Here is a 14,055-nt window from a genome sequence, read left to right as displayed (position 1 = left end):
ATCAAGGTAAAGGTAAAAAGTAAAGGACCCCTGGGCGGTTAAGTCCAGTCAAAGGCGACTATGGGGTTGTGGCGCTCATCTCGCTTTCAGGCCGAGGGAGCTGGCGTTTGTCCGCAGACAGCTTTCCGGGTCATGTGGCCAGCAAGGAGCTCAAAGTGGAACACACAGTTCTCTCCCCAATTTCACCCTCACAACAACCCTGTGAGGTAGGTTAGGCTGAGAGAGAGTGAGTGGCCCAAGGTCACCTAGTAGGATTCATGACCCGACACAAACCCAACGTACCGCACTGCGTGATGTAATCGATGCATCGGTCCACAATGAGGGGGACGTCTGTGTCTGTGAGCTGTTGTTCGGACAAGGTGTCCCCAGAGCTTCCAGCCGCCTTTTGGATGGCGTTGACCCAGCCCAGGAAGTCCAGTTTCCTCTCGCCTTGGATGTAGAGCGTCCTGGGGGGAGATACGTCAGAATCCGGGTGGGAAAGGCACGGGAACGGGTTTTAGGGTGGTGCGAGAGGCGTGGTCCCACCATGTCCCAAATCCCACTGCTGAAATTTGAGAGCCCAAAGTCCGCCACCGGACGGGACCCCGTGATCTCTGCAGGTGTTTTAACCATTTCTATTTTATTTCATATAATACCTGGCAGATTCTGCTAGGCTGCAAAGGTTAGTTACTCGCAGATATACCTGTTATGTTCCTTTAAACATAGTCTCTGTCTTTTACATATGATAAAACTTTATGTTTAGAGATCTGTATGAATTTTTATTATAAGGAGAATTATTCTAAGATTCATTTCAAATTTCTCAATATTCCAGCTGAAGAAGAATAGTTGAAACAGGGCCTTGTCCTGATTTTTACTGGAATTTACCTTTATTTGCCTTCAATATTGGGATTGATTCCTATTTAAACTCCACATCACATCAATAAAACCTTGTGAAGATTTATTTGAAATCCACCTTCTTTTGGCCTGAGTTCTTGCAATTTCTGGACTTTTCCAAGAACTCCAATTTCTACTGCAAAGGAATCGCCAGCTGTTTGGGCGTACTCTGAAAGTCGCCTGGATTGGCAGGGGAGGGTGCGAAATAAATTTATAACGAATGTTATAACATGGGGAGTGGGGGAATAGAAGATCTGGTAATATAAGGCTTGCTTTTCGATTTCTATCCCATCACAGGTTCCATCCCATCTCCCCCCCCCAAAAAAACACCCCATTTACCTTCTCCTCTCCACCAGCACGAGAACTTCATTGTCTCCCTGGATGGCTGTAAGGCAAAAACCGACATTAAGGGTTAGGGATGCAACCTGCCGTTGGTTTGAGTGGTGTCAGGGACTGGCAGAAGACTGTGGCGTGGGCATCGGGAGAAGTGGGCATGGAGACTGGCTTGGAAGATGTGGGGCTCGGTGGTGTGGGGGAACCTGTGACAGCCAGGAGTCAGAGGCAGGTGATGGTGAAGAGAGAGGTCAGGCTGGTGGAGAGTCAAGAGCTGTCACATCTCTTCCTCCTGCTGCTCTGCTGTCTCCCAGGACCAGGAAAGGATGGAAGCAAGAGGACCAGGAGCAGATAACACACAGGCCCATCCTTCGCCTGTTCGCCTGCAGTTCAGGTGGGGAAGATGCACAAGCAGAGGTCTCTGTTGGGGCAACTGTCTCACCAGGTGCGCGCCAAGAGTCGTAGGACGGCAGCTAGACTGGTGACTGGGAGCGGTTGCCAAGACCATAGAACACCGGTCCTGAAGGACCTACATTGGCTCCCAGGATGTTTCCGAGCACAATTCAATGACCTTGAAAGCCCTAAATGGCCTCAGTCCTGTATTCCTGAAGAAGCATCTCCATCCCCATCATTCAGCTCGGACCCTGAGGTCCAGCTCCGAGGGCCTTCTGGCGGCTCCCTCCCTATGAGAAGTGAGATTACAGGGAACCAGGCAGAGGACCTTCTCGGTGGTGGCGCCCTCCCTGTGGAACGCCCTCCCACCAGATGTCAAGGAAAGAAACAGCTGTCTGACTTCTAGAAGACAACTGAAGGCAGCCCTGTTTAGAGAAGTTTTTAATGTTTGATGTTTTATTGTGTTTTTAATATTCTGTTGGCAGCCACTCAGAGTGGCAGGGGAAACCCAGCCAGATGGGTGGAATAATAATAATAATAATAATAATAATAATAATAATAATAATATGACATGCCTTTTCCCAACATGTAAGTGTGCTTTGGACAATAAAGAGTTCATTCCTCCCTCGAGGCATTTCTTGCCAACCCGGTGCCCGCCAGATGTCTTGGACTACAACTCCCAGCGCCACCACACTGCCCGACGCGGTAAGAAGATGGAGGCACTGCTGGGTCAGACGCAATGGGCGACGGCAGTTGTGGTCCAAAATATATTGAAGGCCTCGGGTAGGGAAAAGCCGGTTTAGAGGGTTGGCAGGTCAACAAGCTTCGGTTGGCGAGGGAGGGGGGGGACCAATAACCCCCGCTCCCCATGAGAAAAAAATAACAATTGTTTAAGACTTTCAAAAAGTGAAAAGAACAACAGCAAAGAGATTAAATGTGGCGTCAGAGTCGAAACCCCAACCGGAAACTGCTCTCAGCCCAAAAGGGGACAGTGGAGGCACTTGCCTGATATCAATAGGCAGGGAGTTCCAAAGTGAAGATGATGCCACATTGAATAGCTGGATTCTTAAAGGTAAAGGGACCCCTGACCATTAGGTCCAGTCGTGACCGACTCTGGGGTTGCGGTGCTCATCTCGCGTTATTGGCAGAGGGAGCCGGCGTACAGCTTCCAGGTCATGTGGCCAGCATGACAAAGCAGCTTCTGGTGGACCAGATCAGCGCACGGAAACGCTGTTTACCTTCCCGCTGTTTATCTACTTGCACTTTGACGTGCTTTTGAACTGCTAGGTTGCCAGGAGCAGGGACCAAACAACGGGAGCTCACCCTGTCGTGGGGATTCGAACCGCCGACCTTCTGATCGGCAAGCCCTAGGCTCTGTGGTTTAACCTACAGCGCCACCTGCGTCCCCAGCTGGACGGAAACGGTCTGGCACTGAAGCAGTTCGGGGGGCATATGTGGGGCAGAGATAACTCCTGTTTCAGTGCACCCAATGAGGTATATTAGGGGAAAGGACAACTGGGTGGAGATGGAGAACTGCTTCAAGGATTTGTTCTGTCCAAGAGGAGGGGAGTCTGCTGGGATCCCTGGGAAAGCCTGGCACCCTGGCATTTCCCCTGCCTCCCCTGAGCCCCCAAGTACTCACACAGCTCTTGCAGCTTCCTCAGGTGCACGGCCTCCTCCTTCTCGCTGCCTTCCAGGTAGGCATAGAGGGTGCCCTGCGCCAGCGCAAACCAGCCCTCCTTGGCCCGCTCCAGGTTCAGGCCGCCCTTGTACTGCAGCCGCCCGAGGCGCTCAAAGTCGCGGGAAAGCAAGCCGTCGGCACCCGGGGGGACGAAGGACTGGAAGGAAACGCAACGAGCAGGCAAAGTGAAAAGGAACTCCACATTTTGGGAACAGGTGATAGTTAAATGAAGCAGGAATTGGACGACGTGCAACCAGTGAGAAATGAAGGGGGTGGGGTGAGAATTAATGATAAGGGAAGAGAAATATCATGGAAGCGGGCTGGGAAGTCCACTTTCCAAATGCCTTGGTTCTCAAACACCTTGGTACTCAAATGCCAAAAACCCAGAAGTAAGCGTTCCGGTTTTCAAACGTTTTCCGGAAGCCGAATGTCCAATGTGGCTGTTGACTATTGTTTCCGGGGTGCCTGCAGCAATCAGAAGCTGCGCCTTGGTTTTCAAACATTTCGGAAGTCAAACCGACTTCCGGAACAGATTAAGCTTTTGTTTTTGCTCTTTATTTTGCGTATTTGCTTTTGAGGCTTTTTCGGATAAATTGTTTCTGTGACTGTGTGGAACCCAGTTCAGCTACTGATTGATTGATTGATTGATTGATCGTGCGACTGCAGAAATGGATAAAAGCCGCCCATCCAAACAATGACTATCATCAGCACCAGTAAGAAAAAACAATAATTTTAACTTTTATCATCTACAATACTGTCTTATTTATTTTATAGTACAGAACATTGATTATTGCTTTCATTTTATGGATCAATGGTCTCGTTAGATACGCTTCCGATTTGAGTGCCACACTTCCATTTGGAGTGTTACGCTGAGGTCTTGTTTTTGCTATTTATTTTACGTTTTTGTGACTCTTTTTGTTTTGTTTTTGTGACTGTGTGGAACTCAGTTCAGCTATTGATTGATTGGTGGTGTGACTGCAGTACATTGATTACTGCTCTTCCCACCCCTCCTGGGCTTCCCCCAACTTCCACTTCTGATTTATTTTCCCCTATTACACACTGCTGTTTCAAAAAGAATACTTTTTGGGAGAAAAGCAATGACAGACCTAGAGAGCATCTTAAAAAGCAGAGACATCACCTTGCCTACAAAGGTCCGTATAGTTAAAGCTATGGTTTTCCCAGTAGTGATGTATGGAAGTGAGAGCTGGACCATAAAGAAGGCTGATCGCCGAAGAATTGATGCTTTTGAATTATGGTGCTGGAGGAGACTCTTGAGAGTCCCATGGACTGCAAGAAGATCAAACCTATCCATTCTGAAGGAAATCAACCCTGGGTGCTCACTGGAAGGACAGATCCTGAAGCTGAGGCTCCAATACTTTGGCTACCTCATGAGAAGAGAAGACCCTGATGTTGGGAAAGATTGAGGGCACAAGGAGAAGGGGACGACAGAGGACGAGATGGTTGGACAGTGTTCTTGAAGCTACGAACATGAGTTTGACCAAACTGCGGGAGGCAGTGGAAGACAGGAGTGCCTGGCGTGCTCTGGTCCATGGGGTCACGAAGAGTCGGACACGACTAAACGACTAAACAACAACAAAATTTTAGAAGTCTGGAACGGATTAATTCGTTCTCTATGGGAAAGCGTGCCTTGGTTTTGGCAAAATAAAAAAATTCCTTCAGTAGCACCTTAAAGACCAACTAAGTTTATATTTTGGTATGAGCTTTCGTGTGCATGCACACTTCGAGTTTCCCAGAGCTGGAGAAGTACCTGCCGGGCGCTCTCACCTTTCCAATGCACTTGACCCACTCCCGGATGGCTTCGGGACAGTCCAGCCCAAAGAGGTAGAGCCTCTCCGCTTCTATATAGACCTCGAAAGTGCTGGCGAACCTACGGCAAAAGACAGGGAGGAGACGTCAGGGAGAGGAGGGTGCGGATTGGGGAAAGTCCTTCTCCCTCTCTCAAAACACTAAAACTGGGCGGCATACGAGGAAGCTGAACGTGGGGAAGATTCGGGACAGAGAAATTTTCTGTCTTCACGCAGCACAGAGTTAAACTGCGGAACTCCCTGCCACAGGGGGCAGGGGTGGCCACCAAACCTAGACGGCTTTGAAAGAGGACTGGACAAATTCTTGCAGGAGGAGAGGGATAGCGGTGGCTACTCCACGGTCGGGAGCAACAATGCTTCTGGGTCCCAGTTGCTGGAAACCAACAGAGGGTTCGGATCCTGGTTGCAGGCTTCACACAATAGGCACCTAGTCGGCCACTGTGAGAAGAGGATTCTGGCTTTAGGCGACCACTGAGTAATATGGGCCGATGCCCTGACTTTTTTTTTGCCCCCAGCCAATTCTGAAAATTAACCAGGACAGATCCCCTCCACATAATTGGAGAAGGATCCAGCCCACATTTGATGCGTGTGACATAGTTTGCCAAGCGTTTTTACAGTCATACCTAACTTTAAGTACGCTTCGGTTTGAGTACTTTCAGTTTAAGTACTCCACGGACCCGTCTGGAACGGATTAATCCACTTTCCATTACTTTCAATGGGAGAGTTCGCTTCAGGTTAAGTACAGACAATTGTGTACTTAAACCAAGGTACCACTGTGTGTGTGTGTGTGTGTGTGTGTGTGTGTGTGTGTGTGTGTGTGTATATATATATATATATATATATATATATATATATATATATATATATATATATATATATATTGGTGTCGTTTTACTTCCTGCATTTCAAGGGATCATTTTTATATGGATTCTGTTCCATTCTGGTTTAATTGCTTCTTAGCTACGATCCTTATATGCTTTTGACCTTTCGCATTTTATCTGTGTCGCTTGGTGGAAGCCAGGAGGATTGGTGGAAGGCGGGGCATAAATAAAGCGGATGATTATAATGCTAATAATATTAATGATTACGGTCAGTTCCATTACTCAGGACCCCACTTTCTCATTAGGGTGATAAACCAAGCATCCCACACTGGGGGTCCCCCCCTCTCCCCCCCCCCGTGCACAAAGGGGGCAGCCTCACTCACCCGTGGGCCTCCGGGGGGTTATTCACCAGGCAGGCCACCTCCTGCATCCGGATCTCCCCATTGGGCACAGTGCTGGTGTTGTTGTCGTAGTAGCTGAAGACGCCCTCATGGAGGCGACACCAGCGGCGGCTGAATTCTAAGTGGGGAAGGGGTCAAGCATTAGCCAAAAAAGCTGGGAGAGGGAGAGGCACAGCTCAGTTGATGCAGGGAGAGAACAAGATGCAGGGAGAGAACAAGCTGTCTATCAGCTCCTTCTGGTACGCAGGCTGAGACCCTCCCTGCCTGCAGTCTGTCTCGCCAGAGTGGTGCATGCTCTAGCTCAGGCACCCCCAAACTTCGGCCCTCCAGATGTTTTGGACTACAATTCCCATCTTCCCCGACCACTGGTCCTGTTAGCTAGGGCAGTGTTTCTCAACCACTGTTCCACGGCACACTAGTGTGCCGCGAGATGTTGCCTGGTGTGCCGTGGGAGAATTACTTTATATATAGTCAATATAGGCACAGAGTTAATTTTTTAAACATTTTCTAATGGTGGTGTGCCTCGTGATTTTTTTCATGAAACAAGTGTGCCTTTGCCCAAAAAAGGTTGAGAAACACTGAGCTAGGGATCATGGGAGTTGTAGGCCAAAATATCTGGAGGGCCGCAGTTTGGGGATGCCTGCTCTAGCTATCTCTCGCTTGGACTACTGCAATGCACTCTATGTGGGGCTACCTTTGAAGGTGACCCGGAAACTACAACTAATCCAGAATGTGGCAGCTAGACTGGTGACTGGGAGCGGCCGCTGAGACCACATAACACTGGTCCTGAGAGATCTACACTGGCTCCCAGTACGTTTCCGAGCACAGTTCAAAGTGTTGGTGCTGACCTTTAAAGCCCTAAACGGCCTCGGTCCAGTATACCTGAAGGAGCGTCTCCACCCCCATCGTTCTGCCCAAACATTGAGGTCCAGCACCAAGGGCCTTCTGGCAGTTCCCCCACTGCGAGAAGCCAAGTTGCAGGGAACCAGGCAGAGGGCCTTCTCGGTAGTGGCACCTGCCCTGTGGAACACCCTCCCACAAGATGTCAAAGAGAAAAACAAATACCAGACTTTTAGAAGACATCTGAAGGCAGCCCTGTTCAGGGAGGCTATTAATGTTTAATAGATGACTGTATTTTATTTTTCTGTTGGAAGCCGCCCAGAGTGGCTGGGGAAACCCAGCCAGATGGGTGGGGTAAAGGTAAAGGTAAAGGGACCCCTGACCATTAGGTCCAGTCATGACTGACTCTGGGGTTGCGGCGCTCATCTCGCTTTATTGGCTGAGGGAGTCAGCATATAGCTTCCAGGCCATGTGGCCAGCATGACAAAGCCGCTTCTGGCAAACCAGAGCAGCGCATGGAAACGCCGTTTACCTTCCCGCTGTAGCAGTTCCTATTTATCTACTTGCACTTTGACATGCTTTCGAACTGCTAGGTTGGCAGGAGCTGGATAATTTATTATTATTATTATTATTATTATTATTATTATTATTATTATTAAAGACCCATCACTGGAACACACTTTGAAGCAATGCAAGGAACGGTCCCTTTTCTGCTACGGAGGTGCCAGGACATGTGCGCTGCCTTTAGATCCCAACGAGTAAACACAGCAAAATCAATGGACCTAAGTCGGTCACAGCCATTATTATTTTCCGGCGGGTCCACTCGACTAACGCTCGACCCTTATCTCTTAAGCTGCCATCCCGTCTTGTGAGATTTCGGCGGCTTATCAGCAGCCCGCCCCCCTGCGCTTTCGGAAACGCTGCAGGAACCACAAGGTCTAGCAACTTGCTCAAAAAGGCAGGGTCGAATTTAGGTTTGATGAGGCCCTAAGCTACTGGAGGTAATGGGGCCCTTTATATGTCCAGCTGTCACTGCTTTTGTATGTCCAAATGGTCGCTGCTTTTTGTTGTTGAATATATGCTATATGGTCATTTATGCACCTAATGGGTATCTCAAGCCATTTGCACATGTTGCCATGCAAGCAGTCCATGCAGAATGTAGGCACCCTATATATAGAAAGGAGCAAACCGGTGATAATTTAGAGAGAAGGCGGGGCCCATGACTTACATCATAGGAGCCTACACAACACAAAACACGGTTGCTGTATGTAGGTTTTATTTTATTTGTTGTTTATCTTATATTTTGGAAATGTACATCCAGTTTGTGTTTTTTCCTTTAAATTTTTGAGGGAGCCCCAAGAGGGGGGGGGGCCTAGAATCATAGAATCTTAGAGTTGGAAGAGACCACAAGGGCCATCCCGTCCAACCCCCTGCCAAGCAGGAAACACCACCAAAGCATTCTTGACATATGCCTGTCAAGCCTCTGCTTAAAGACCTCCAAAGGAGGAGACTCCACCACACTCCTTGGCAGCAAATTCCACTGCCGAACAGCTCTTACTGTCAGGAAGTTCTTCCTAATGTTTAGGCGGAATCTTCTTTCTAAGCTAGAGCTTGTTTAGCTTATACGTAAATCCGGCACTGCAAAAGGGTAGTAATATAAAAGCTCTGCACACTCCCCCCCCAAAGCACAGCCAATCTTGGGGGGGTCCATGAGAGAGCGAAGTCAGTGATTTAGATCTCTGCTCCATGTTTCAGGGTTGCGTTTTCAAGCAGGCGGCAGTGCAGGGAGGGAAGGAGAGTTGATGGCTGTCCCGCCGGCCACCTGCACCACCCTAAGAAACCTGCCTCGGTGGTCCAAAGCAGCCTCCCTCCGGCCCCTCACACACACACACCCCCGCCTTGCCTCACCTTCCCGGGATTTCCGTTCGTGGACCAGCTTGGCCATGGAGGGTGCCTTGAAGAGGAAGCCGTTGTGAGCGACAGAAGGCAGGAAGATGGAGTAGTGCTTCTCTATGTTGGTGCCCATGTCCAGCTGAGGGGTCTCTGCCAAGGCAAGAGAGAAACAGGGTGAGTGGCAGGCTGGAGTCACAGGGCAGGGAGCTTTGGCCCGGAGAAGAGGAGATGGAGGCACATCTCCGAAGGAAGATGGAGGAAGCCTGCCTCCAGCTGCTCCAGAGATCAGGACCTGAATTTAGGAACTCAAATGATGACAAGAGAGATTGCAGCAAAACGTTAGGAAGAACTTTCGGACGGCAAGAGCCATTCAACAGTGGACTCCCTCGGGAGGTGGTAGGCTCTCCTTCCTTGGAGGTTTTTAAGCAGAGGTTGGATGGCCATCCATCACAGATTATTAATCTGCGATCTCTGTGTTTCGGGGGTTGGACTAGATGACCCTCGGGGTCCCTTCCAACTCTATGATTCTATGATGACAGCACCATTCATGTCCCTCTATCACCCCTACCATCAGGCAAGCTGGGAAGCGTGCAGAGGAGGGCAACCAAAATGATCCAGGGTCTGGAAACCAAGCCTGATGAGGAGCGGTTGAAGGAGCTGGGTATGTTTAGCCTGGAAAAGAGGAGACTGAGAGGAGAGAGGAGAGCCACCTTCAAATATCTCAAAGGCTGCCCCATGGGGGAGAGAGCAAGCTTGTTTTCTCCTGCTCTGGAGGGTAGGACTCGAACCCATGGCTTCAAGCTGCAAGAAAAGAGATTCCGACTCAACATCAGGAAGAACTTTCTGACGGTAAGAGCTGTTTGACAGTGCAACAGACTCCCTCGGGAAGTTGCGGGCTCTCCTTCCTTGGAGGTTTCTACGCAGAGATCTGGCGGCCATCTGCCAGGGATGCTTGAGCTGAGATTCCTGCCTTGCAGGGGGTTGGACTAGATGACCCTTGGGGTCCCTTCCAACTCTACGATTCTGTGATCTGCCTTACTTTCCTCCCTTCCTGTTAAAAAGACAAAGAGCGCAGGACACCTCCTGTTCCCCCCACTCGGCTGCTCCTGCTTTTGAATGCTTCAGGGGCCCAAGCCGCCAAGCCAAACAGCCAAGGGGTGTGGGGGCCAGAGAGTCGATGCAAACCAGATGTGGGGAAAAGACCCATCAAAGCTTTGCAACCCACACTCAGCCAGCCTGTCTGTTTTTCCAGCCCACCCGCCTATTGTTTTTAAGCCGCTCAGTCACCAGCTCATCCATCTTAAGAGACAAGGCTTTTGGCCCTTCCAGCCAGTAATCCGCTCTGTGCGCTTTCCAAAAACCGAAAAGGGTGTGGGGAGAAATTTGGCAGAGGCAGAAGGGGAGGGGGGGAGGGTCAGCGCAGGGCTCTGCTGACCTTGCCAAAAGCAGTGAGTCAGTGAAGCATCGTTCCGGCTAGGTGGCGAAAGAAGAACTTACGGCCGGGAAGCTAGAAATTTGGGCTTGGTTTTTTTGTCCTCCTGGCCGTGGGGCGGAGGGGCTTTTGTTCCAAGCCCTGCCCAGCCTGGATTCCCAGCGAAGCTTATTCTCTGCTTCCCAGAAAAGACCCCCCGTTTTTTACAATATTGCAGAGCTGGTTAAGGTTCGGAACAGGGGTGCTTCCTGCATTGCCAGGGGCTGGACTAGATGTCTCTAGAGGTCCCTTCCAACTCTACAGTTCTATGATTCTATGACCCCGAAACTATCAAGAGGGGTGGACCAACTTTCCCTACGAGGAAAGGTTGCAGCGTCTGCGACTTTTCAGGTTAGGGAAAAGGTGAGGAGGAAGCAATTTGAGAGAAAGTTATGTGATGCGTACCATAGAGAAAATGTTTTGGTCCCTCTCTCGTAACACTAGAACTTGCGGGCATCCCATAAAGCTGGATGTTGGAAGATTTAGGGCAGAGAAATGGAAGGACTTATTCACGCAGCAGGTGGTTAAACTGTGGAACTCCCTGCCACAGGAGGCAGAGATGGCCTCCAATCTGGATGGGTTTAAAAAAGGACAAGACACATTCATAGAGTAGCCTCGGGGGGGGGGGGGCTACTAGCCAAAAGGGCTATGCTCTGCCTTCACAAATTGGGAGGCAGCGATGCTTCTGAACCAGAAGCCACCTTTGATTCCTGCTGGTGGGTGTTTTTTCCAGCAAAATCTGAAGTATTCCGCTTTATGGAGTGGCGGCTAATGGATTGAAGTTGAATCCTGACAAGACAGAAGTACTGTTTGGGGGGGACAGGAGGCGGGCAGGTGTGGGGGATTCCCTGGTCTTGAATGGGGTAACTGTGCCCCTGAAGGACCAGGTGTGCAGCCTGGGAGTCATTTTGGACTCACAGCTGTCCATGGAGGCGCAGGTCAATTCTGTGTCCAGGGCAGCTGTCTATCAGCTCCATCTGGTACGCAGGCTGAGACCCTACCTGCCCGCAGACTGTCTCACCAGAGTGGTGCATGCTCTGGTTATCTCCCGCTTGGACTACTGCAATGCGCTCTATGTGGGGCTACCTTTGAAGGTGACCCAGAAACTGCAATTAATCCAGAATGCGGCAGCTAGACTAGTGACTGGGAGCAGCCGCCAGGACCACATAACACCAGTCTTGAAAGATCTACATTGGCTCCCAGTACGTTTCCGAGCTCAATTCAAAGTGTTGGTGCTGACCTTGAAAGCCCTAAATGGCCTCGGTCCAGTAGACCTGAAGGAGCGTCTCCACCCCCACCATTCAGCCCGGACACTGAGGTCCAGCACTGAGGGCCTTCTGGCGGTTCCCTCGTTGCGAGAAGCCAAGTTGCAGGGAACCAGGCAGAGGGCCTTCTCGGTAGTGGCACCCGCCCTGTGGAACGCCCTCCCATCAGATGTCAAGGCAATAAGTAACTATTCTACTTTCAGAAGACAGCTGAAGGCGGCCCTGTTTAGGGAAGTTTTTAATGTTTGATGCTGTACTGTGTTTAATATTTGGTTGGAAACCGCCCAGAGTGGCTGGGGAAACCCAGCCAGATGGGCGGGGTATAAATGATAATTATTATTATTATTATTATTATTATTATTATTATTATTATTTTGTCTCCAACCCATTTCAGGTCTGTTTTCAGCTTCCAAAAAAAGGGGAGAACGATTCATTTCCCCAAAAAACGCAGGAGAGTATCCTCTCTGCAGATAAAGCTCTCCTGCCTTGTTCTTCCGTGGGGGGGGGGGGCAGCAGGGACCATAGATGGAAGATATGCCGGAACATCACACCCAGTATCTATGCCCCTCCTTCCCAATTCCGATGTGCAGAGCTGAACTGCTGGTCCGAAGTCTCCTGCTCGGATACTGTGGTTCCCCAAGCAAAAATAAATGTGCAATTCACTGTTACTAGTCTTGACGTTATTTTGTTCTTGTCTTCCTTAGGGGGTGGTGCAAACTGCTATTCTGAATAATGTTTTTTTGATAAGGTCGGGTGGCAGTCACTGGGGATGATGCACCCAAGGAGGCGGTGGCTGGATAAAGTTTAGCAACCGCTGGTCTAGACCCTTTACAGGTTCAACTGGGTGCCCCAACCCCAAACGATTGTCCTTCCTGGTCAACATCCTCCCTGCTTTCCAGCTTCACTTCTTCGAAAAGCTGGAGACAGACCTCTGCAGAGCTACAGAGTCAGAGAAATATAAAGTCGGAGGGCACCCAAAAGGTCCTCCAGTCCAACCCCCTTGCAATGCCCCAAGAGCTGCTGCCAGTCAGAGCAGACCATCCTAGGCTAGAGTCTGACCTGGCATATGGCATACGGAAGCAGCCGACACCTGCTGCTTGCACCCCACATCTGAGGGGTGGCGCTTCCAAATGAACCGGGGAGGGAAATAGGTACGGGAGCCAGGATGCAGCCCAGAAAACCGAGACGACACAGCGCCCTTGCTTCCTTCTGCCTCCTTTCCTCAGGCACTCGCTGTTCGGCTTGCAACACCCGCATGCCGATTTTTCAGGCACCCTCCGCTCCAGCCCCTCTGGCCAAATTCCTCTGCCCCTTCCCCCCCTCCTCACCGGAGGTCTTGTTGTGCAGCAGAAACTCCACCTGCAACCTCTGGCCGGCCTGCTCCGCTAAGGCGATGGGCGACGGGTAGTCGGGGTCCCCCGTGTAGCAGTTGACTTCGGCACCGCAGAACAAGAGGGAGAGCGTCTCCGCCAGGTCACTGGTGGTCACGGCTGCGCACAGAGCCTGTTGGGGGGGGGGGGTCAACAAAGGGAGAGAGTTAGGGGCACCCGAGAGCGAGGAGAGAGGAGGAAGGGAAGGAGCCGAGGGGGACATCCGAACCTCTGCCCAGGCAGATGCCATCAAGCCATCCTCCAAGCCGAGGGAGGCAGCGGCAAAGGGGACCTGGCTGCACAAAGGAAGTTTTCAGCCGGAGAGAAGGCAAGGGCCTTTTATCAGGAGGAAGGAGGCAAGGCAACCCACGGGTGGCATTCCAGAGTCCCCGGCCAGGAGGGTGGGGACTAGACTTTGCTGCAAATGAGAAACAGAGAAGCCCCGGGAGGGAGGGAGAGGGAGGGAGAAAGTGCTGCAATCTGATCCGGCAAGGTCAGATCCCACTTACTTGGCTCTGCCGGAGCGCAGGTGGGAGGGGGAAGGGAGCGGGGAGGGTCATGGGCCTCCCTGCCCCCAACTTTGCATGGGGAAACAACACGCGAGTTGCAAAAACAGTGCATGGAACGCGTCTTGGCTGCGCCAGCTCTGGACTGCTCCCAAGCTCGCATTTTTTAAAAGTGAAGGGCGACTCTTCCGCCCCACCAGCTGAGGGCAGGGGGCCTGCCTCCTTCCCAGGCTCATTTATATTTGCATTGATTTACAGTGGCACCTTGGTTCTCAGACGCTTTGGTTCTCAAACAACTTGGAACCCAAACACTGCAAACCCGGAAGTAAGTGTTCCGGTTTGCGAACTTTTTTTGGAAGCCGAACGAGCTCCTTTTTTAGTG

The 14,055-nt window shown here is 50.7% G+C and overlaps 1 protein-coding gene across 14 annotated transcripts in view; it reads right to left on the bottom strand.

The window, feature by feature from the left end:
• Positions 1-14,055, bottom strand: part of ARAP1 (ArfGAP with RhoGAP domain, ankyrin repeat and PH domain 1) — a 135,669-nt gene that overhangs the window by 27,372 nt on the left and 94,242 nt on the right. For all 14 annotated transcript variants that reach the window (XR_009557523.1, XM_060273980.1, XM_060273982.1 and 11 more), the window contains 7 exons: positions 13,126-13,300; positions 9,077-9,211; positions 6,311-6,446; positions 5,066-5,168; positions 3,242-3,437; positions 1,213-1,258; positions 283-446 (listed from right to left, as the gene is read on the bottom strand). Coding sequence is in view for 13 of the 14 variants with exons in the window: in XM_060273980.1 (XP_060129963.1) it covers positions 283-446; positions 1,213-1,258; positions 3,242-3,437; positions 5,066-5,168; positions 6,311-6,446; positions 9,077-9,211; positions 13,126-13,300 (955 nt within the window). In the remaining variant the exon portion in view is untranslated. The remainder of the gene's footprint in view (positions 1-282; positions 447-1,212; positions 1,259-3,241; positions 3,438-5,065; positions 5,169-6,310; positions 6,447-9,076; positions 9,212-13,125; positions 13,301-14,055) is intronic.

The sequence above is a fragment of the Zootoca vivipara genome, chromosome 4, assembly GCF_963506605.1.
Source record: "Zootoca vivipara chromosome 4, rZooViv1.1, whole genome shotgun sequence".
NCBI lineage: Eukaryota > Metazoa > Chordata > Lepidosauria > Squamata > Lacertidae > Zootoca > Zootoca vivipara.
Note: the sequence above shows the minus strand (reverse complement) of the source record. Positions and strands in the feature narration are given on the sequence as shown.